This window comes from Oncorhynchus mykiss, chromosome 12, assembly GCF_013265735.2.
Source record: "Oncorhynchus mykiss isolate Arlee chromosome 12, USDA_OmykA_1.1, whole genome shotgun sequence".
Taxonomy (NCBI): domain Eukaryota; kingdom Metazoa; phylum Chordata; class Actinopteri; order Salmoniformes; family Salmonidae; genus Oncorhynchus; species Oncorhynchus mykiss.
This window is the reverse complement of record NC_048576.1, coordinates 69,799,055-69,820,045: the sequence shown is the minus strand read 5'-3', so window position 1 is coordinate 69,820,045 and position 20,991 is coordinate 69,799,055. Positions and strand designations below refer to the sequence as shown.

At 42.2% G+C, this 20,991-nt stretch overlaps 1 protein-coding gene across 1 annotated transcript; it reads right to left on the bottom strand.

The window, feature by feature from the left end:
* Positions 1-228: 228 nt before the first annotated feature.
* On the bottom strand, positions 229-20,372 carry LOC110538170 (F-box/LRR-repeat protein 20). The gene is made up of 15 exons (XM_021624807.2): positions 19,892-20,372; positions 14,781-14,842; positions 10,495-10,549; positions 10,306-10,380; positions 9,558-9,652; positions 9,348-9,416; positions 9,135-9,230; positions 8,639-8,765; positions 8,100-8,174; positions 7,124-7,254; positions 6,786-6,846; positions 5,461-5,505; positions 5,307-5,363; positions 4,883-5,095; positions 229-4,739 (listed from the first exon to the last, which is right to left on the bottom strand). Exons 1-15 carry the CDS (start codon positions 19,931-19,933, stop codon positions 4,632-4,634), a joined length of 1,311 nt encoding a protein of 436 aa, XP_021480482.1. The 5' UTR covers positions 19,934-20,372; the 3' UTR covers positions 229-4,631.
* Between the last annotated feature and the right edge of the window lie 619 nt (positions 20,373-20,991).

The following is a 20,991-nucleotide window of genomic DNA, read 5'->3' as shown; positions in this document are numbered from 1 at the left end:
AGGTTAGGACAACATGCATTACATGCAGTAAAAAGGAAAACATGTAGGACTACAATATACAACTACGATATAGTGGAGACTACCTGACCTGGTCAGGAAAAACCTCTGCTCCCTATTTATAGCCTATAACTGGAGCCAAGAGTTTTTCCTAGTCAGGTCAGGAAAAATTTCAGAGCGAAACAAATCAACACTTCAACAAACTGCAATTAAAGAAATAACAGACAAATCTTAATAATATAGTTATATATTTATTCATACATACATATTCATTTATAATCAGTTAATTGTAAAAAAAAAAAAATTAAAAAGATTTACATTAATTTATATGAACTACAGTCATTGTGTAAAGTAAAAAAAATAAAAAATAAAGTAAAGTAGTCCCCAGGTGTCAAACTACCAAGAACACACTTTAGATCCACCATCTTGTTCACGCAGCCAGCCAGCCGTCCTCCCCCACCCCCTCCAACACACAGTCTAGTCATAGGGACTGAGTGGAAATGAAAATGGACTGAGCCAGAATTCAGTAATCTGTCATCTTCCATGTTAACTGCTGGAAAATCAGAGGAATGAAACGGTATAATTGTATTGCATGTGTTTAGTCTTGACATTCTACAGGGTAGTTTATGACATAACCCGGTATGGACATGTTCTCGTGTTTTTGTATATTGAATCAATTCTAACAGAACCGCTTGAGGCTGAATTTGCCTGTTGTCTGTGCTGTCAATAGTGTATAGTGTATAGTATGTGTAGGCACGTATGTCTACTCTGCATACCTTCGCTCTCAACTGAGTTCTGATTCAGAGGGGACCATGGCAGTGCAAATGGTCAGTGCGTACCGTGTGTGTGTCTCAATGCGTCTGTGAATGACTAAGCGAGTACAAGTGGTGCCGGTGACTCAGCAACTGTGTGTGAAGAGGTCAAACAGGTGTTATGGATCCTGGCTTCCCCATGACTTTCCCTCTAGTAACTCCAGACCGTAGGGAGCAGTGGGAGCACAGTTGCATCCAGCCAGAGGGTGTGTAGTATGAGTACATTATGCATCTACGCATATCTGGGCTCCTGGATGTTCTCTAATCCCCCATAAACCCACATTCAAACAAAACAGATCAGACTGGATTAATCGCCGTTTGCATTATCCCCCCTCCCACCCCCAACTGACAAAATCACAAAAACAGAAAATAATCATCATTAAATGTTTTGCCTGTTAGTTGGTTTGAATCTTAGAAGGAAATATGTATTTTTAGAGAACATTAAAACATTCCTATTGGGCGTACCAACTCTGTTTTGTTTCTACAGTGGGCTGGGCTGCATCATGGTGTTAGGGGATCCCCAAAGCAAGGCATAACAAGTAAAGGGAAAGCACATCAGGAGAGGAATCTGTTTCTGCTACATCAGCACACAACCTAGGCCCTAACCCCCCCCCCCCCCCCCCCCCAACGTTCCCAGACAACGCCTTCATGGCAACACATTCAATATGTTGTATAACATCCATTATACATAAAAGCAACCTCACCGACTCGTCATCAACTTATTTTACAAATTGCACTGTCTCCAACCCTTCCCCCTGTACAAAGGCTACACTCTGGACATTAGGTAACAAGAACTCGTAATAGAACACAAACTCCATAAGACCAAAAGCCAAGGACTGCAAGAGGGCTCAAACTTAACTGGGGAAAACACTGAACTCATGACTGAATGCAAAACAAAAACAGCCCCACCCCAAAACACACCAAACAAAAAAGAGGGGGGAGGGGTGAGAACGAGATGTAGAAGTCACCAACTTGAACAGAAAAGGCTAAAAAAAGACTAAACTATAAAAAGAAAAACAGAACAGAGAATAGAAGAGGAGAGACAGAAAACAGAGAAGGTTAAAGTGTGGTAGAGGAGGAAGGATCCAAATGAAAGGCTTTGAAACTCATGAACAGGGGTCAAAGTCTTTTGGTAAGGTGGTAGTCGTGGAGTTGGGACACATATCCCTGCACTCCAACATCTGTCAGCAGGCCAGTGTTGTGCGCTCAGCTCACTCCAGGTCAAGATTCCAAACGACTTCCTTGTTTAGTGACCGCACCTATCCAATTCCAGCGGCCCCTCCTCGTCCCACGTCACTGGTCCCAGGCAGAGAGAGAAGGGCGCTGCGCTGGTGCAGGGTCAACTCCACTTTCACCCTCTCCCCTGCATGGCCTTATGGGAGTTGAAGGGGCATTACTGTCACTGACCAGATCCTGGTGCCCGCAAGCAACACTGGGCATCTCCTCCTACCCATGTGTGGTTCGCCAGCTCGCATTCATCAAGAATGTTCATCACCAAGGGGGGGAAAAAAGACTAAAAGCAACAAAATGAAAATACAGATACTTTGTTTTCGGTTGGCTTTTTCTTTCCGTCCTCCTGGTCTGTCTGGCATCGCAAACTCACAGTGACGTCAATCTTTTTTTATGTGTTTGGGTCTCTATTCAATATTTTGTTGTTGCTAAGACTAGCTTGCAGGGGCCTGGTTTATTATGTCTCCAAAAATCCAGAACTGCTGATGGTTCACTGTCCAAACTACTCGCCATAGCCCCGGAACATTCTCTCACACACATACACAAAAACACACCTGTGTGTGTACAGTATGTGTTTGGCTTAACATAGTGCGAGACCCATTGACGTAAATCTTTCCTTCACACCATGGTCTGTGGTGTGGTTTAGCTGGCCGCGGCGCTGGATTTCCACAGTACTTACATATATTACATTTAGATTTAAAAAACTAGAATTGTTACATGCAACATTTGGCATCTTCTCATGTCCCCACGTGTAAGTCTCAATTGGTGTCCTTTTTAGAAAAATATTTGCTTTTCTCTTTTTTTTTTGTACAATGAAGCTTCTGATTGTAACAGAGAGAGGGGAAGGGGGAGGTATTGAGCTGTGTGTGCGCACGTGTATGTGCAAGTGTGTGTTGTCATTTGGCAGTAAACTATTAGGTGAGTCATAGAGACTCTTTAAAAAGTGTCATCATTTTGCTGGATAAACTCAGCATACCCTCTAGCAGGCCTGCACTAAGCTGTAGCTACTTTGAGACTAGAGAAAAATAACTACTACCCACTGTATTTACAATATATTTGTGTGTGTGTGGGGGGGCTGTTTAATTGCTGTCGAAGACACCAGGACTCTGTTAAATTAAACCCCTTTCCACTGGCACTTAAAATCAGGGCCAAAATAGAGATGTTCGAATGGAATTCTCAAATTCGAACCAGCACAGCCCAGTTTCACACCTGGTGCTAGCGCGTTTAGAATTCAGGCTGGTGACGCAGTAAATAAAAAATAAAATCACCACTGGATGGTGACAACGTTGAGCAGCTCATCTAGGTGTGTGCGCTGCTAGTTAGCACATGGACAAGCAGTACTGCAGTAGTCAGACATGACACGAATTGCCACCACAGCTGGATCCATTAATTTTTGCATTCCACAATAAACTTTTATGACAACAGTCAGCCCTAAAATGCTAGCTACCATTATTAGCTAGCAAATCAAGAGTTAAAACAAGCTACTGTAGCTAGCAGGAATTTTAGCTGGCCAGTTCGTATTGAAAGCTAGCTAGCTACATCATATCAAATCTGTTGTATAAAAATATATAAATAAATAAATAAAAACACTCAAACCTGCAGTCTGGTTTGCTTGATTAGTTAGCTAGCCAATAGCGACGCTAACCGTTTAGCTAGTTAGCAAGCTAAATACATGGTTCTGAGTATGGCTAGCACTGACAGGAGTATGGGTTAAAGTTAGTTACAGCATTGTGAGGGTGAATTTAAATTCTTCAACATCTTGCCAGTTAGCAACATTAGCGAAGCCAGCTGCAGTCACATATTGAATACCTAGCAACATGACATAATTTATTCTTTGGAGGCAGTGGAAACAATTTCAGCCAGCCACCAAGGCCAGCCCATCCTGGGTTGACTTCAAAGTGCCAATGGAAACGGATCTTTAGCAAAAAATTAAAAATAAAACGTTTGGTTGGGAGTGGGCAGTCTGGAACCAGAGGCTAACAAAGAGCTACTCACATTGAAGTGCAGTTATGTCTAGAGGTAGCTTGACAGTCGTTGAAAGATTCTGAGGGCATTTCTACCAAACCAATATCCTCATAGTAGCTCTAGCCATGTTTCTGGTTATCCTCCCAACACCCACATTGGATGTGAGTTTCTTATCCAAACCCATCTTTCTGATCCTTTAGTAAAAGGTCATAGTAGTCCATAGGGAACCTTGTATCAAGTGAGCCCTACCTTCATGTAGTCCATACAGTGTATTAGGAGCCTAATCTGTAAACAGCAGTGGTTCTATTATGTAATCCTCCCTGCAATGCTGGGTGGTCTTTAGAACATGGGCCTGGGGACAGCAGGGAATGTACTGATGTTCATCTGTGGTGATGTGTGTGTGTTTATTTGTGTGTTTGACAAAGGCCGTTGTGAGTGTGTTTGGTAATGTCGTTGGGAAGGTTCTTCCCAGACCCTGTGGTGGATGGGCTCTCTCCCTCTCTCTGCAGCTCCAATCGGGGGGGCACACCAGCATGTATACCTTGAGGCCGGATCGGACCAGGCCGAGCCAGGTTGGGTGGAGGGGCAGAAGTTGGGCTGAAGGGGGGTGGGGGCGCAGTCTTCACATCATAGCAGGATACAGCAGCGACAGAATCTCTGGCGACTCCCCCCAACCGAGGGGGGTGGGGTGACGGGGGCGAAATACGCGTGCACTTTGATGTTAGGTAGATGGGTCTGGAGAGAAAGAGATAAAAAAGACAAGCGTTGGTGTAAGGGTATATACAAACGCATCTAAGAAATGTTCATTCATTTACTGTAATCTGTGTGCCTGTGCACTACGCATAAGCCGCAATGTACAATGTAGCACCAGTGCCTACCCTTAGTCTCTTAATGCCTGCGCGGGTGATCTGCTGGCAGTCGTAGAGCTCGATGCGGTCCAGGCTGTGGCAGGTCTTCAGGTGCTCCAGCGAGGCGTCCGTGATCAGGGGGCAGTTGTCCAGCTCGATCACCTCCAGCCGGTCGTGGGCACAGGGCCCGCTTCCCAGATGTCTGATGCCATCGTCAGTAATCAGCTCACAGTGAGACAGGCTCTGAGAGAGAGACCATAACAACGACCAGGGAACAGTTAAGAACAGCAATACTACAGTCACCGAACACATTGGGTTTATTTTGTTATTAACACCACGAGACTGTGGATTATCTAAGAAACAAGTTTTTCCGACATGTATTTCATAGAATTTAAATTGAACAAAGCATGTTTGAGACAAGCTCCTAGGATAGAAGCCATTAGCTCGTGCTCACCAGAACTTGCAGATGAGGGCAGTGGATGGACAACTGGATAAGTGTGCCGTCCGTGATCTGGGGAGAGACATAAACAAACGTATCCTTCTGGTGGATGGTGCTACAAGGTATGTTAGTGTGTGTGGGAACGTGCGTGTTGCGCAGGCTAGCTCACCTGCACACACTCTTCCAGGTCCATTTTTTCCAGCTCATGACAATTCTGCCAGGGAAAAAAAGAAAAAAAAAAAAAAAAAAAAAAAAAAACGTAAGACAACACATGTACACTACCATTCAAATGTTTGGGGTCACTTAGAAATGTTCTTGTTTTTGAAAGAAAAGCAAACATTTTTTGTCCATTTTAAAATAACATTAAATTGATCAGAAATGCAGTGTAGACATTGTTAATGTTGTAAATGACTATTGTAGCTGGAAACAGCAGATTTTTTATGGAATATCTACATGGGTGTACAGAGGCCCATTATCAGCAACTATCACTCCTGCGTTCCAATGGCACGTTGTGTTAGCTAATCCAAGTTTATCATTTTAAAAGGCTAATTGATCATTAGAAAACCCTTTTGCAATTATGTTAGCAGAGCTGACAACTGTTGTACTGATTAAAGAAGCAATAAAACTGGCCTTCTTTAGACTAGTTAAGTATCTGGAGCATCAGCATTTGTGGGTTCGATTACAGGTTCAAAATGGCCAGAAACAAAGAACTTACAACGCTGTGTACTACTCCCTTCACAGAACAGCGAAAACTGTCTCTAACCAGAATAGAAAGAGGAGTGGGAGGCCCCGGTGCACAAATGAACAAGAGGACTAGTACATTCGAGTGTCTAGTTTGAGAACCAGACGCCTCACAAGTCCTCAACTGGCAGCTTAATTAAAAAGTACTTGCAAAACACCAGTCTCAACGTCAACAGTGAAGAGGCGACTCCGGGATGCCAAGTCTCTTGGCAATTTCTCGCATGGAATAGCCTTCATTTCTCAGAACAGGAATAGACTGACGAGTTTCAGAAGTAAGTTCTTTGTTTCTGGCCATTTTGAACCTGTAATCGAACCCACAAATGCTCCAGATACTCAACTAGTCTATAGAAGGCCAGTTTTATTGCTTCATTAAATCAGTACAACAGTTTTTAGCTGTGCTAACATAACTGTAAAAGGGTTTTCTAATGATCAATTAGCCTTTTAAAATTATAAACTTGGATTAGCAAACACAACGTGCCATTGGAACACAGGAGTGATGGTTGTTGATAATGGGCCTCTGTACACCTATGTAGATATTCCATAAAAAATATGCTGTTTCCAGCTACAATAGTCATTTACAACATTAACAATGTCTACACTGCATTTCTGATCAATTTGATGTCATTTTAAAATGGACCAAAAAATGCTTTGCTTTTCTCAAAAACAAGGACATTTCTAAGTGACCCCAAACTTTTGAATGGTAGTGTATGTCAGAGATGTGTGTGTGTGATCTGCGTCAGTTTCCACACTCACCCTTGCTAGTGTAGTGAAGCCCACATCTGTGAGCTGAGAGCAGCGAGCCACCTCTAATATTCTGAAAGGAGACAGGATATCCTGTTATGATCAGGGTAACTGCTATGTACTGACGTGTCTGAGGAAATACAAGGTGGGTTAACTTGGGCACTAACCAGAAAGGAGAGCGGGGTGTAATTGAGTCTTAATGAATGAAGGGTTGTATGGAGTTTCTGGTGGTATTTGGAGTGAACAGTGGTTAGAAGCAGGGATGGGTGGCGTGGACACCTGAGACCAGTGTGGAGGGGTTGGAGCAGGGGTTGGGGGTGAGGTGGACTAGGAGCAGAGGGAGTACCAACCTGAGGCGCGGGCAGTTCAGTCCCAAGGCGTGGAGGATGGCGTCTGTGATGTTGGCACAACCTGAGACACACAGCGACTGCAGATGGTGACAGCCCCGGCATATAGTAATGAGACCTTCGTCTGTGATCTGCTGCTCAGAGGGAAACAAGCACGGGTCACTAGCAGAACTTCCACGGCATCAAACAGCTATAACACCATTAACAAAATGAACATAATAATACCATAACTAATGCCGAAGGCTATCAATATCCACCTCAGAACAGGGAATGAGAATCATATCATGTTTTTTATGATATATTTTCATCTCTTTTCCCTCTGTAGTTCTGATCTTACAAGATTGCAGAAAGTTGCGAGGGGGAGCCACACAGAGAAAGCACAGGTGTAAAAAGAGAGAGAGGACAGAGGATGAAAAAGAGGAAAAAGAAGAGGGAGCTGCTGAAAGATGGGAGACATTGAGAAGGAGATAAGGAAGGAAAGAGGGAGGGAGAGAGAGACATTTGGGGTGTAGACGTAACAGGAAGGGAATTTGGAGACACAAATAAAGAGGATGCCAGAGAAACAAATGTGTTGTCTGGGTGCATTTCACACGCTATTCGTTATGTAGGTTACATGGCAGGGCAGGCCTCAGTCCACACTAGTCCCTCTACTGCAGGGCAGAATGCAGACTGACTGAGCAGCCTTGTACACAAGAAATTCCCCTCAGTCCGCCAAAAAAAAAAAAACAGCAAAGGAGAGGCAGGACATGACTCATTTACCTTCCATATGGATGGCCACAACAGCTATTAGAGATTCATCATTTCTCAATGACAAGCCTATTCAGGAGTTACAAGCCCCCAACCCACCACAACAAAGCATTCAGCCCCAAACATGATGGGTGCTGAAATATCAAGCGAGACACTCACTTTATTTTGGAGCTGTGAGATCAGCAGGTTTTGCTGTTATGTGACCTAAACACTGAAAGAGGTGCTTGCTTACCGAACACGTCTGTAAGTTGAGAGTGACCAGCTCTGGACAGTGTGCACCAATGTGCTTCAGTGCTTCATCCTCCAACTAGTTAATAGGTGGAGATGGAAAGAAGCGAGAGCGAGAGATAGAGAGAGAGAGGTGTCATTTTAAATCCCATTAGCAGTGCACCAAGGTAACCCCACCAATGAGCTAGCTAGCTAACCCCCACCTGCAACTAAATGTCCTACCTGCTGTTTGGATCTACCATCCCCATCACACTGCTTGCAATACAAACATTAGCCCTGGTCTCATATCTAGACTAGCTAAGCCCCTCTCCCCTCAGTCAGCCATTCAGTCTACCTATATCTTAATGCCTCATCCTCCTGGCTACAATACTAATCATACGCGATCCATTTGTTCCTTTCACCTGCAAGGGTGTCTGAATACCTCTCACACATCCAGTCTCTTCTTCTGTTCACGCACCTTGCTTAGACTGAGGTAGAGACCTTATGCTTTTTAATGGTTCCATCTCTAGCGGACCCATTTGTTGCCCTTTGCCCTGGCCCTACCTGTGTGCAGCCCTTGAGGAAAAGGCCTTTGAGTCCGGGACAGCATCGTACCAAGGCCTGGATGCCATCCTTAGTCACCTGGTCACACCACGAGATGTTAAGCTGCTCTAACAGAGGACAGCCCTCGCTGCAGGGGAAGAAAATGGGTCAGACCACGACATAGATATTAGATAAAAAGCCGGCAAAACAACAGCAAATGTGTCCCATATTTATGCACATCCCTGAATAACCTGATCACCCTACACTTGTACAACAGATGCAACCATCTGCTCCTGCTGAGGAGACTCCCCAGTGTGTGCGTGCGAGTATTGTTGGAGTCCTGGAAAAACCTTGCATCTCAAAAAAAGTCCCAGGATATTTTGAATGGCTTATATTAGTTCTAGAGTCAACAAACTGTCACGAAGAGGGATGACTACAATCAAATCACCAAAAGGTGAGTGACAAGGTTTTTCCAGGAATGCTGACAGTATGAGTGGGAGAAAGAGAGACCCCTCACCTGAGTGCTTTGAGTGACAGGTTGGTGATTGAGGTACAGGAGGCGAGGTCCAAGTGCTTGAGCTTGGGACAGAACTTACTGAGGCTATTACATGTGCTGCATGCAAGAGAAAGAGGCAAGAGGCTTACATGTATAATAATGTAACACTTTAGTACATTAGCAAAATAGAAGTATACTAGACAAAAAAAACAAGGCATAAATGTCTGCAAATACCTGTCAGTAATCTTGGTGCAGCCATTCAAACTAAGCAGCTCAATATTCCTGCAGTTCTGGGAGAAGGTTCTGTTGAAAAACAAACAGGAACAGACATATTTGCACTGGAGTGTGTGTACTTGCCCTCCAGCTCCCACATAAATCTCCTCCCCTTACCCTACTCAGTGCCAAGAGTGCCCAGTCTAGGCCTGATTCCCAGTCAGTCCTCACCTCAGAGCGCTGTCCCCCACCCCCAGACAGCCCCGCAGACTCAACTTCCTCAGGAATCCCCCACATCGTTTCGAGATGTTCTCCACCACTCGCCCCTGCAACACACGGACACAAACACCTATCATAATCTGAGGAGGAATCTGTTTTATCATCTTCACTTTCACATACATGCAAAAACACATGTGGCAGGAGCATAGGGTAGGAGTCTACCTGTTTAGGCTAAACTCAACCATCTTTGTAAACACTGACTGCTTGACTTGAACCAATTTCGCAGAGCCTGTTGAGTGTCTGTCTTACTATTGCTGGCAGACATGATTATACTTGACCTGGCGTTGTTGATTATGGCAATGTACTAAACTTGTCACGTGTGAATACATCAGTCATACCCTTCAAATGCCTTTAAATGGTCATCTGTGGTCATCCATACAGTGACAAGGTCAATAGATTGACATGCAGTACATGGCATTGATTGTGGTGAACGCACTACATCAATAGTAGTCTAATCAAACTTTCCTTTGGTAGACAATAAACTGCTAAGGTCCTGAATTCAAATCTTAGATAATCACGGTATGTGGGTTTAAAGTCAATGTTGTTTGTGTTTATAAGGTCACAGCCATGAATGTCCACTTTGTTTCCATAAAAGATAGCAAGACAGAAAGAAAATAATAAATGGCAGGTGAGGAGGAGATGGAGAGGATAGGAGAGAGAAGAGGTGAGGAAAAAGAAGGTTTATGCGAGACTTCCTGACCTCAATATCTCTCTGAAAGTCGAAAAGGTCAATCCTCTGCCAATTACTGCCGTCCAGGGCGAGCACATTCCACGACTGAGGGAGAGAGGGGCACAAGGTCAACTTCACTGGTTTCACTATTCTGTCCAACACATAATTACACACACACACTCACACTGAACCAAATACACACTTCAGAAACAAACTCACCCGTGAGACCTGGGCACAGCGACAGAGTGTCACCACATCCAGAAAGGAGAAGATTCTGGAACACAGACAGGGATGGTTCAAAACCCCTGGTACCCAGAATCAGAACCAGAGCCCTCTATGTATACAAGGCTCTACCCAGAATCCCTGTTCGACCCTATAATTACACCAAGAACTCTGCTATGTATGCCACTTTATGTTTGATGAGCATATGACACTTATGATTGTGTGTGTGATTTTATGTTAACTCTACTATGGTTATCGTGTTTGAAGTCTAGATAAATATTTACTTTTGCAGAGAGAGATTGTGTGGTGGGGCATTACACACAAAACGTTAAAAACACCTCTTCCCATGACAGACTGACCATGTGAATCCAGGTGTAAGATATGATCCCTCATTTGTCACTTCCACTTCAAATCAGTGAAGATGAAGGGGAGGAGACAGGTTAAAGAAGGATTTTTAAGCCTTGAGACAATTGAGAATGTGTGCCATTCAGAGGGTGTATGGGCAAGACAAAAAAGGTGCCTTTGAACGGAGTATGACAGTAGTTGCCAGGAGCACCGGTTTATGTCGAGAACTGCAACGCAACAGTTTGTGTATCAACAATGGTCCACCACCCAAAGGACATCCAGCCAACTTGACAACTGTGAGAAGCACCAGAGTCAACATGGGCCAGCGCCACTTTGGAACGCTTTCGACATCTTGTAGAGTCCGTGCCCCGACGAATTGAGGCTGTTCTGAGGGGAAAAAGGTGGGTGCAACTAAATATTAGGAAGGTGTTCCTAATGTTTGGTATACTCAGTGTGTACGTACATACAATACCAATCAAAAGTTTGGACACACCAACTCATTCAAGATTTCTTCTTTATTTTTTACTATTTTCTACATTGTAGAATAGTGAAGACATCAAAACTATGAAATAACACATCATGTAATAACCAACAAATGTGTATTTTAGATTATTCAAAGTAGCCACCCTTTGCCTTCACAGCTTTGCACACTCTTGGCATTCTCTCAACCAGCTTCACCTGGAATGCTTTTCCAACAGTCTTGAAGGGGTTTCCACATATGCTGAGCATGTGTTGGCCGTTTTTCCCTTACTCTGCGGTCCAACTCATCCCAAACCATCTCAATTGGGTTGAGGTCAGGTGATTGTGGAGGCCAGGTCATCTGATTCAGCAATACATCACTCTCCTTCTTGGTCAAATAGCCCTTACACAGCCTGGAGGTGTGTTGGGTCATTGTCCGGTTGAAAAATAAATTAAATGATAGTCCCACTAAGCGCAAACCAGATGGGATGGCGTATCACTGCAGAATGCTGTGGTAGCCATGCTGGTTAAGTGTGCCTTGAATTCTAAATAAATCACTGGAAGTGTCACCAGCAAAGCACCCACACACCTCCTCCTCTATGCTTCACGGTGGGAACCACACATGCAGAGAGCATCCATTCACCTACTCTGCGTCTCACAAAGACACAGCGGCTGGAACCAAAAATCTCACATTTGGACCGATTTCCATCGGTCTAATGTCCTTTGCTTTTGTTTCTTTGTCCAAGCAAGTCTCTTTTTCTTATTGGTGTCCTTTAGTAGGGATTTCTTTGCAGCAATTCAACCATGAAGGCCTGATTCATGCAGTCTCTTCTGAACAGTTGATGTTGAGATGGGTCTGTTCCTTGAACTCTGAAGCATTTATTTGGGCTGTAATTTCTGATGCTGGTAACTCTAATGAACATATCCTCTGCAGCAGAGGTAACTCTGGGTCTTCCTTTCCTGTGGCGGTCCTCATGAGAGACAGTTTCGTCATAGAGCTTAATGGTTTTTGCAACTGCACATAAAGATACCTAAAGTTCTTGAAATGTTCCGTTTTGACTGACCTTTCTTAAAATAATGATGGACTGTCGTTTCTCTTTGCTTATTTGAGCTGTTCTTGCCATAATATGGAATTGGTCTTTTACCAAACAGGGCCATCTTCTGTATACCACCTCTACCTTGTCACAACTCAACTGATTGGCTCGAACGCAATAAGAAGGAAAGAAATTCCACGAATTAACAAGGCACACCTGTTAATTGAAATGCATTCCAGGTGACTCCCTCGTGAAGCTGGTTGAGAGAATGCCAAGAGTGTGCAAAGTTGTCAAGGCAAAGGGTGGTTACTTTAAAAAGAAACTCAAATAGAAAATATATTTGGATTTGTTTTACACTTTTTTGGATACTACATGATTCCATATGTGTTATTTCATAGTTTTGATGTCTTCACTATTATTCTACAATGTAGAAAATAGTAAAAAGAAAAACCCTGGAATGAGTAGGTGTGTCCAAACTTTTGACTGGTACGGTACGTATGTATGTAGGTAGTGTACCAGTGCCTTCATAAAGTATTCATACCCCTTGACTTTTTCCACATGGTTGTGTTTCAGTCAGAATTCAACATTTATTAAATTCTCATTTACATAAGTATTCACACCCCTAAGTCAATAGAATAACATTTTACAATTTAGCAATTGCAGCTGTGAATCTTCAGGTCTTGCCATAGATTTTCAAGTAGATTTAAGTCACTGTCTTTTTGGTAAGCAACACCAGCGTAGATTTGGCCTTGTGTTTTAGGTTATTGTCCTGCAGAAAGGTGAATTCATCTAGGATTTTGCCTGTGCTTAACTCCATTCATTAATTTTTTATCCTGAAAAACTCCCCAGACCTTAATGATTACAAGCATACCCATAACATGATGCAGCCACCACTATGCTTGAAAATATGTAGAGTGGTACTCAGTAACGTATTGGCCGCAAAAATAACACTTTGTATTCCGGACAAAAAGTGAATTGCTTTGCCACAGTTTTTGCATTATTACTTTAATGCCTTGTTGCAAACAGGATGCATGTTTTTACATTTTTGTATTCTGTACAGGCTTCCTTTTCACTCTAAAATTAAGTTAGTATTGTGGAGTAACTACAATGCTGTTGATCCATCCGCAGTTCCCCTATCACAGCCATTAAACTCTAACTGTTTTAAAGTCACCACCGGCGACATGGTGAAATTCCTGAGCAGTTTCCTTCCTCTCTGGCAACTGAGTTAGGAAGGTCGCCTGTATCTTTGTAGTGACCGGATGGATTGAAACAACATCCAAAGTGTAATTAATAACTTCACCATTCTCAAAGGGATATTCAATGCCTGCTTTTTAAAATGCTTTACTCATCTACCAATAGGTAGCCTTCTTTGCGAGTCATTGGAAAACCTCTCTGGTATTTGTGGTTGAATTTGTGTTTGAAATTCACTGCTTGACTAAGGGACCTTACAGATAATTGTATGTGTGGGATAGAGATGAGGTAGTCATTCAAAAATCATGTTAAAAACTATTATTGCACACAGATTGAGTCCATGCAAAGCATGTCACTCGATAAGACATTTTAACTCCTGAACTTATTTAGGCTTCCCATAACAAAGGGGTTGAATACTTAGTCAAGACTTTTCAGCTTTTCATTTGTATTAATTTGTAAACATTTCAGAAAACAATTCCACTTTGACATTATTAGGTATTGTGTGTAGGCCAGTGACAAAAAACATCTAAATGTTATCCTTTTTAAATTCAAGCTGTAACACGAAATGTGGAAGGAGTCAAGGAGTGTGAATACTGCCTATGCCCTTCAAGAATAGATATGCATGTGTGATGGATTCATATGAAACACATTGCACTCTGCAGCCCAGTGTGATGTAGGGTGAGTATAATGTTGCAATTGGCCTCGGCAAGCCTGCCCCTAACCCAAAAGCCCTAGTAAATCAGAGCTCAGTCTGTGGCCCCTGCACCTTCAGCACACCCCCAACCGTCAGCACCTCTATCCCAGACCATTCTGCTAGTGAGACCCAGGCTTGAGTTATGGCCTCCATTTTCTGTTTGCTCGGGGGCTTTTTACTTTTTCTTCTTTGCCTAATCGATTTCAATGTTTTATAGCCCAGACCATCTGTGTTTAATTAGTTTTAGCATTTGGGGGGAGGGGAAATTGGGGTAAGTGGGATGGGGCACATGAGGGAGAGTGGCAGATGGCAGTTGGTCGGTGATGTTGACCAAACCACTAGAGCCCCGGTATAGCGACCCTTCGTTTCTAAGGTGGCTCATGGCTCAAGTGTCACGATGTAACCTCGTTAATTGTCCGTGGCTGTGTTGTGTGGAGCAGGTGGATCAGAGTGTACATGGCTGTGTTTTGGGCAGGTTAAGATGTTTGATGGTGTTGAGCATGTGGCGTGCCATATTCTGTGTGTGCATACGGCCCAGTCATTGGAAAGCCCTCGCTCACCGTAGCAACAGCTCCTTGGGCAGCTTCTTATTGATGACGGCCTCGTCGCTGTTTGAGAACATCTGTGAGGAAGAGATGAAGAAGAGTGTGTTAACTTCCTCTGGCTCCGTCGCTCACAGCAGGACTGGCCTAGACTTCCTCTATTCTCTCTGGCCCCGCCCCAAGGAAAGCTCCAGCATTTAACCAATGATAAACGATCACTGTCATCAGTAGCGATAGGTTCAATGTCAAAGCTTGACAGGAGAAAGGGGGTGATACAGTGAGTGCGATGAAGAGAGATGGAGGGGAAGGGAGACATTTGCTGTCTCCTAATCAAACAGTGACTACAGAAGAGGTGTTTTAACACACCCACAAACAGATAATTAGGATCCATGAGATATTCAGTCCCTTGATATACCGAAAGGTGATGTCATGGAAAACAGTATCCTACTCTAGTTTGCAAACTTCCCCATATTTAGGAGCAAACCTAAATTTGTCCAAGTATGAAGCACTTAATGGGTAAGTCAATTGTATTCATCTTTGATTCCTGGGGCCACTCATACAACAAATGTTGTATGACTAAGGCTGCATTTACAACAGGCAGCCCAATTCTGATATTAAAAAAATATATATATAATCTGAAATTCCGCTCTCGCTCATTTTGTCTTTCGACTAATTAGATCAGCTCTGAAAAAGATATATGAAAAGATCTGATGTGATTGGTCAAAACACCAATAAGTGGAACAAATATCTTAGTTGGCCTGTCTGTGTAAGTCGCTTTGGATAACTTTGGTCTGCTAAATGGCATATTATTATTTTATTTTTAATGGAGGAGTATTGTAGTCAGAATAGGACCTGTCAAATGCAGTAATGCTGAACCATGCTGGTGGTCCATGTAATGACAAAGATATCAAGCATAAACAGGAATACACTTTGTAGAGACTTGAGCAACTTTGTGACAAAGTCAACATGAGTCTGCTGTTAGTCTGACCTCCAATATATGTATATTTTGAATGTGAATCTATGATTTATTTTCCGTTAACTAACAATACAAATTCAGTGGATGCACTGGGTCAATAGTACATTCAGCCTGTCCTACGATCCCTGTTTACTTCAACACTCCTAGGGAGCAGGAAAGGACAGGCATTTTACTTTTGGATTGGGGCAAATTCACTCTGACAGCTTGCCTTTCAGAGAACTACTCAACAGGTCAAATAATCCCCAGCCATTAACAAAATAACCAGATGAGCATGGCCTGGGGCATATAGACTACATTGTTTGCTGGGCCACAGTAGTTATTGGTCATTTCCATGTAAAAAGGACCCATGAGCACCAACATGTGAAGTCCATAGGAGCATATCAAATCTGGTGTCAAATGAAAGCGAAGACTATATTTGAGAAATTAAGGCATACACACATTTTTAAACAATTTTCCATCCTAAACATTTCAGAATAAGCAATGGCTTTGATTTCAGGCCAAACAGATGGAAAAGGGGTCTTAGAAAACATCTACCAGAAAATATATTTTTTTAAAGATTAGAAATACATAATAATAATGCTTAAGTAAATAAAGACCCCTGCCAACTAATATCAACATGTTTCATTTTGTATAACTTTTTTTTGCCTTGAAATTCCTTTACCAAAAACCCACATATCTTTAAGTAACAAGTAAAGGTAGACCTATCAATAAGTTACTTTTACTGATATACGTTTTGTTAATTTATTAAGTGATTAAACCCCCCCCCCCCCCAAAAAAAATGTAATTGGTAAGTGATTTTCTGCAATTGAATTGGCTAAAATGGTAAACTATACTCCAATGTTCTGTCCTTTACTGAGCTCTACTGTGCTGTACTATACTTTTAATGTCCAAGCTTGTGAAACATAGACGTCTATGATTGGTTTTGATTTGGTCCAACCAAATTTGGTCTTGTTTGGGGGCAGAGCTCATTAAAATAATAGCCGGTGTGTAGAATAATACCCAAATATGCAGAGGAGGTTATTACATATTTATACCTTTGTGTACCTATTTAGGTCACAGAACTATGAAGAGAATGACATTCATATCCATAACTATGCATTTCTGTGTAGTACAGATCAGGGACCCATGATGAAGTTCTGTTACCGCAATTCCGTTACCGGGTGTAAATCCACTTCACTTGCTGTAGCTTAATAATCAAAAGAGATGTTTCAGTCAATGTGTCATGTCATAGCTGACATTCCATTCTGTCTACAGACATCGTTGAATCTTAATTCGGAGCAGATGTTTATAGTTTCTGGAAAATGTTGACACGGAGATTTTACCGAAATTCTGTCACCAAACTTTGCATCTGCACAGTTCTTCCAGTAAATGTGTTATTGTAAATTGTTCTCAAAAGTAGTCCTTGTGCATAAACTTGTATGTTTGTTAAACTTTGAAATCAATGGTTTTTGTTGGGTATACATTTTAAGTGAAAAATCTGAATCAACACAATTCCGTTACCGTGGAACTGCCCTTATGGTTTGAGTATGTTATTATTACAAGTACCTTTTCTTGAATGGTTACAGCCTTATTCTAAAATGGATTACATTGCAGGTTTTCATAAAGGATCTCTGTACTTCGTGTCGCTCATCTTTCCCTCAATCCTGACTAGTCTCCCAGTCCTTGCCTCTGAAAAACATCCCCAAAGTATGATGCTGCCACCACCTTGCTTCACCATAGGGATTGTGCCAGGTTTCCTCCAGACGTGACACTTGGCATTCAGGCCAAAGAGGTCAATCTTGGTTTCATCAGACCAGATAATCTTGTTCCTCGTGGTCAGAGACCTTTAGATCCCTTTTGGCAAACTCCTTGTGGGCTGTTATGTGCCTTTTACTGAGGAGTGGCTTACGTCTGGCCACTCCACCATAAAGGCCTGATTGGTGGAGTGCTTGGTCACGTCCCTGACCAATGCCCTTCTCCCCGGATTGCCCTTGCCCTTCTCCCCGGATTGCCCAGTTTGGCCGGGCAGCCAGCCCTAGGAAGAGTCTTGGTGGTTCCAAACTTCTTTCATTTAAAAATGATGGAGGCCACTGTGTTCTTGGGGACCTTCAATGCTGCAGAAATGCTTTGGTACCCTTCCCCAGATCTGTGCCTCGACACAATCCTGTCTCGGAGCTCTACGAATAATTTCTTCTAACTCATGGCTTGGTTTATGCTCTGACATGCACTGTCAACTATGGGACCTTGTATAGACAGGTGTGTTGCCTTTCCAAATCATGTCAAATCAATTGAATTTACCACAGGTGGACTCCAATCAAGTTATAGAAACATCTCAAGGATGATCAATGGAAAGAAGATGCACTTGAGCTCAATGTTGAGTCTCATAGCAAAGGGTCTGAATACTTGTGTAAATAAGGTTTCTGTTGTTTTTTTTATTTTTTATAAATTTGCTAAAATTTCTAAAATCATGTTTTCACTGTCATTATGGGGTATTGTGTGTAGGTTGATGAGGATATATATATATTTTTTCATCCATTTTAGAATAAGGCTGTAACGTAACAAAGTGTGGAAAAAGTAAATGGGTCTGAACACTTTCCAAATGCGCTGTATATCAAATGGTTTGAAATAAGGCTAAATCATGTTTGAATCTCCAATCATACTCATACTATTTAGGACGTTTTTAAATAACTTGGATCCTTTCCCAGCATGATAGTTTTAAAGTTAAATGTACAAATTGTTCACTTTCCTCTACTATTTGAATATGAAATCATATCAAGAATATATCTGGATATGAATTACTTTCTAGAGTTATATTATTATAACATTTTTGGCTCTGGTCTATGAAAAACTGTTTGAAATGCTCAAGACTTACGGGATATGTGTTGCCTTTCCGTGGTTACAGTATTGGAGCTGAGCTCACTGACTGATTCACACTAAGAATTGCTGAAGACAACACACCTCATCCCTTTGGAAACGAAATATGCACAAAGCAAGATAGTTTTTCTCTCTAACTGTGGGGTTTCAATCAACAACACTAGGCCACTTGACAACAGGCAATATGTTGATGCATTAAAAAAACAGGGGCGTGACGAAGAATAGGCCTGCCTATAAATGCAACACAATTTCAATTCTACTCTCCAAACCGTTAAAGTCCATTGTTATTGGCTAGTAAACTACAGCCAGCTCACGTATCTGCCGCAGATGTCAGCTTGTCAGGCCAGAAGGTACGGCCTGAATCTTCTGAGTCGTCAGCTGTTGCACTGTTAAAAATAAATAAAACCACACAAATCCCACGCCTCCTAGATGAGGATTAAACAACAGAGTGCTCAGGGTAGACAGACCAATGTCACGGCGTGAACACACACGGGCGGCATTTGTTAATGAGACTGTATTTATCCAAAGCCATATTTCACATTTGGTGCATTCTTTATCGCTGCGTATAAAGCGACGAAAACTTTGCCACAACGTTGAATAACGATCGCTTGCATAAAAAACACAAGGCTTCTGTCAACGTAAACATCTATAGGGAAATCATAGCCTGTATGATTTTAAAAACATATATATATATATATATATTGTTGTATTTGCTGTTGATATTCGGAGTGTGGTGGTGGACTTGCCGAGTCGTGGCCGAGCGAATGGCCCATCTGTAGCAGAATCAACCCGCAGCGGCCATGAGTCTACACAACAGAACCCTAGCTGATCAAAGACAACATTCCAATTCTCAAACTCTGTGAAATAACTCAGTCACACAGTAGGATGAAGTAGGCCCGAATATTATCACATTCTATGTTTATAAAACGATGGGAAATATAGGGTTTCGTATCAGTGTGAAGCCTAAAAGTCTGTTTTTGTGCCATTGTCTTTGTTTTGACGGCACAAAGAGAAAGCTCGGATAGGATCCACATTTTTTTTTATCAGCCCGGAAACCTATGAATGCTTTATAAACACAAAATATGAAACTATAACCCCATTTAATAATTGTACATTCTGGTAGGCTATTGAAGAAATCAAGATATTGTCGATACTTGAAAACAACATGTTTGCCCTAATCCAAACATTGACTGCGGAAGCTGCATCGGTGCGGTGCGCAACCATGGACGCAGTTTAACAAACACCATAACACCAATCAAAAATAATTGTTATCTAGCAATCTCCTATATTATAAACTCACCTCAAACCGGCTCCGCGAAACACCATTAACCTCCTTCCCCATCTCGGACGGCGGTTTACCCGACTCGATCAGGGGGATAAGTAATTCGGTGTTAAAATTGCAGTAATGTGTAGATATCGGCGCTCGTCTTGCAAACCCCAGTCCAAAGCTACCATGCTACCGTTGTTTCAGCAGCTGCGACGGCGGATTTCATAGTTTTTTCGGTTTGTAACACAATTGCATTAGCCTACCTCTCGACAACTGCCCCAGCCAACAACCCGAACTCTTATATCTCCGCTCACTAGTTCGCCCTCCCCCCTTTATATGTGAACACTGCTTTTAGCATTAGCCTTCTTTATTATGGACACAAATAATTACATTTGGTAATAACCCTGGACGAAGTATAGCCTACATGCATTTTTCATCAGGGCAATATTCTGCCATTATTTAGAATTCTATAGAATTAGGCCAAGCCTATTTCTCCCTTTAGCCTAGGCCCTGCCTACATCATTGGGCTATTGGATATCAAAACATTAACCTTAAATAACTGTGATATAAAGGAGGACTCTATGCAAGAGCACTTTATTGGTAGTCCTACTGTATGTGCTATTGTGCTGTCGAGTTGTCATTGGAGCCATGTGAGGCCTAGTTTTGGACAGGAGCATAACCTACCTGCGAGTTGTTTTGTACAGTTTTTTTGTGTTATCTTTCATGCAGGATAAAGGGCATAATTAGTTTGCATAAATAATGATTACATACATAATATCATCGCCTTGTGCATATACCTACTTTGTGTGTATACACATAAATGGCCATAATAATGTAGGCATATCTTTATTATAAAATAATGCACTGTGGTGTCCATTATTTCCCATTATAAAACATATATATATAATATATAACTTCAATAGCCATTGACAAAACAATGGACAACATTCTGAAACTGCCAATCCGATGATCGAATGGATACATTGTAACTTTGTTGTTGCTGTTTGGGGAAAGAGCACTTCCGCTTTGGACTGCTTCCAGCTCGCAAGAAACCAATGAAGACACATATACGTGACTTGTCATCCGATGTCATTATAGCGGGAAATGTGTATGTAAACACAGAGTAGAAATCC

Bases quoted from the DNA above. Each gene is read 5' to 3' on its own strand.
- LOC110538170 (XM_021624807.2), bottom strand. From the start codon at position 19,933: ATGGGGAAGGAGGTTAATGGTGTTTCGCGGAGCCGGTTTGAG. The intron at 10,381-10,494 runs GTGAGTTTGTTT...TCTCTCCCTCAG, and splicing joins GCTGTGCCCAGGTCTCACGG to TCGTGGAATGTGCTCGCCCT. The intron at 5,506-6,785 runs GTGAGTGTGGAA...TTTCCCTGGCAG, and splicing joins GCTTCACTACACTAGCAAGG to AATTGTCATGAGCTGGAAAA.